Here is a 3,034-nt window from a genome sequence, read left to right as displayed (position 1 = left end):
TACTTTCTTTCCCTCCTAATCCCAGAGATCTCCCACCTAACTTAAACTCCCCCCTCTCACCAGCCACCCAACCTCCCCTCACTCATCCAATCCCCTCAATACCTCTCTGCATATGCCCTAGTATGAAGCTTGTGCAATATGTACCCACAAAGATGGGGAAGATGTGTCTTCAAAGAAGTAATCAACAGGCAACTAATTAACTGAACTGCCAATTTTGCCTTTATTGTTTTTGCAAACAAATTCGACTCCGAATTCTTACATGGCATACTTTTCAGTCCATTGTCGAGCTACTCTTTCATACTCTGCCCTATTGTTAAGGTAGAGATTGGCAATCTCGGGATGGAAGGGATCATTTGGGTTGGGATCGCAAAGCACACTATAGATATACAACAGAACCTTAGAAATTGTAAGTGCTGGCGACCACTGGCTCCCGAGGACATCTATACAGATTGTTCCATGTTTACTAATATTCGGATGGAAAATTGGAGTCGTGAATGTTACCCTGGGTGGGCGGATCGGGTAACTAGAAGGAAACGCAATGATTAAGGAAAACATTCCGCCCTGGTACGGGGTGTCATTGGGTCCTATGAGGGTCGCCTGCCATACAAACAGATCTTCTCCCATAGGTCCCACAGAGAATTGGGCTGGGGGATTCTCAGCAAGATCCGCAAGCTCTTTCTGAATCCGCTGTAGAGCCATTGTTCTCAAATCCTGGTGCCCAAAATTTGGCGCAGTTCTAGGTGGCTGGCACGGGGCACCGTTGATTTTGGACCCCAAGGAGCAGCAATGAGATTCCTAGAGGACAGGACCTTCGGTTGAGGATTCTAGTTGATCCCAGGAAAGGCGGCTGTGAGAGGAGAGAGCAGAAGAAGGCAGTTGGTGGAGGGTGCTGGACTTTAGTATGGGAGCTGCTGAACACCTGTGGCTCGAGCCTGCCACCTTAGATGGGATTTAGGGAAGCTGAGACACCACTTACCGCAACGAAGTTACATGTTCCTCCGAGTCCTCTTCTGCGAGAGGCCAGAGCTCCTGTCTGAGGCAGCCGGCCGCTGCCTCTGGTCCTTGAAGCCAGGCCCTCTCCACAATGATTGGGTATCCGTAGGTGAGGTCACAGTGTCCACACAGAGACTGCGTCACAGATAGGCGGGGACTGATGCAGGCCGGTTGGGGGCAGGGCAATGAGGGCTGGCTTGAAGGTAGGGGTGGCTGAAACATCTCTCACCCAGCTCTTGCTCTCAGGACTGGCAAGTAGGGCCTCCCAGTTACCAAAATAAATAAAATGAATTTTCCCCTACATCTCACTGAGTTGCTGCTTATCATTATCCTCAATTCTGTCTTCTCTCCAGATGTATCTTTGAGAGTAAGACAAACACATTATGAACCATTCTTAATTGCATATATATTTCCCAAGACACATAATCTCTGTACATATAACTTTAGCAAATTTAATATTCAGGCAATAATTTTAAAACCTTTATAAGGTTCTGGCAATTTTATATTTTATGAACATACAAAAGTGTAGAAATTAGATTTGGACTTAAAGCCAATTTGATTTTTGAAGAGCACTTGAGAGAACAGGGATGAAGGTCAGAAAGATGAGAAACTATTCCTTTATCTGCCATATAGACTTCCACGTAAATGTAACGCTGATACAGTTGTTATAGCTAATCTAATAGCATATCTACATTCATTTTGTCAATTGATGCACCCAGTCTTAGTTTCTGAAAACCTCTTGTAAAAGATTCAGGCTAGCATCACATATATTGTTTCTCATTATCATGTCTGTATAGACTGTATCTTTTTTGTGTTACTAACATTTTTGAAAAATGCAGCATACCCACAACCATTCATGAACATTTTGAGAGGTAAAGATCTTCATAATAAATTTAGTCAATTTGAGTGTGAGGAAGAGAAAAAATGGGAAGGACTGTTCAGGTTTGTATCATGAATGTTGTAGTGAAGTTAATAGTACATCATGATGTATTATATTAGGATGCATGTTCTGTTGACTTTTGGAAAAGTACATTGAGGTACTTTCCTTCACAGGGAGTTTGTATTTCCCAGTTTTTATTAAATAATTGACAAGCTGATAAGTATGGTGATTAAATTTCCAAAACGTGAAGAAGTGCAATGGTCATGTGATGCAGACGGGCTGTGATTTCAGATTAAGTTCTATGCATGACAATAACATAAATATACTTTAAAAACACTTATTCCATCATTCTTGTCACTTCCTGAACCAGTTTTGCAAGTCCTCTTTTGTGTCTAACTGCTCTTCTTCCTGAATTTACTCAAAATGTTTACCCTTTTTGGTCATTTTGACTTTGAGGAAGAGCCAAAATCACAAGGTGTCATATCCCGTAGATGAAGATGAACCGCAATGTATTGGTGCACCTGCTTTTCTGGTGGATGGCACTCTCAGCGGCAGCAGTCATTGCAGTTTCAACCACATCTCATAAGGCTGATAAATGTATGCTTATTTTTGTGTGTATTCTCAAAATTGAATTAAAATGTTATTTCAATAAAATTCCTAATATGCGGTCATATATAGTTCTCTTCCCTTCTCGTCCTGACAGTCTTTGTTGTCCAAATACTTGTCCTCTTCCTTTTCATCTTCGCTTCTTCCTTCCCCAGCTCTTCTCCCTCTTTCTACTCCTTACCCATCTTTCTCCCCTCCTCCATCTCCTCCAACCCTCTGCCCCATTTTCCTTCTCAACCTCCTCCTCTCCCTCCTCCACCGGCTCAATGTCCTCTAGCTCCTGCTTCCCTTCTTTCTTATGTATGTGTTTCCTTGGAGAGCTAAAACAAAGAGCAACAAAGACAGCGGCTACAAAGAACAGAAATCCATTCTCTCACAGTGGATTAGTTTTGAAATCATGGTATTGACAAGGTCACCTTATCTATAAAGAGTATAGAAAAATCTATACATGCCTCTTCCCAGCTTCTGTTTGTTCTCAGCAACTCTTATTCCTTGGCTAGTGTCTGAATCATTCCAATCTCTCTTTCATCCTTCATTCTTTGAGACAGGTTTTCA

At 42.3% G+C, this 3,034-nt stretch overlaps 1 protein-coding gene across 3 annotated transcripts in view; it reads right to left on the bottom strand.

Moving 5' to 3' along the window:
- Positions 1–224: 224 nt before the first annotated feature.
- LOC102020837 (ubiquitin-conjugating enzyme E2 D2-like) overlaps positions 225–3,034 on the bottom strand; it is an 11,454-nt gene continuing 8,644 nt past the window's right edge. Inside the window, exons 1-2 of one of the 3 annotated variants that reach the window (XM_005409733.1) lie at positions 977–1,067; positions 225–847 (exon numbers count right to left, since the gene is read on the bottom strand). In XM_005409733.1, coding sequence (XP_005409790.1) covers positions 256–699 — 444 coding nt within the window. In that variant the 5' untranslated portion in view covers positions 700–847; positions 977–1,067 and the 3' untranslated portion in view covers positions 225–255. Of the gene's footprint in view, positions 848–976; positions 1,068–3,034 lie in introns of those variants that run through there. The other 2 variants (XM_013507345.1, XM_013507346.1) reach the window with 2 other exon arrangements.

The sequence above is a fragment of the Chinchilla lanigera genome, unplaced genomic scaffold (genome assembly GCF_000276665.1).
Source record: "Chinchilla lanigera isolate Chin_1 unplaced genomic scaffold, ChiLan1.0 scaffold00124, whole genome shotgun sequence".
Taxonomy (NCBI): Eukaryota; Metazoa; Chordata; class Mammalia; order Rodentia; family Chinchillidae; genus Chinchilla; species Chinchilla lanigera.
The sequence above is the reverse complement of the archived record's forward strand: the minus strand, read 5'-3'. Positions and strand labels throughout refer to the sequence as shown.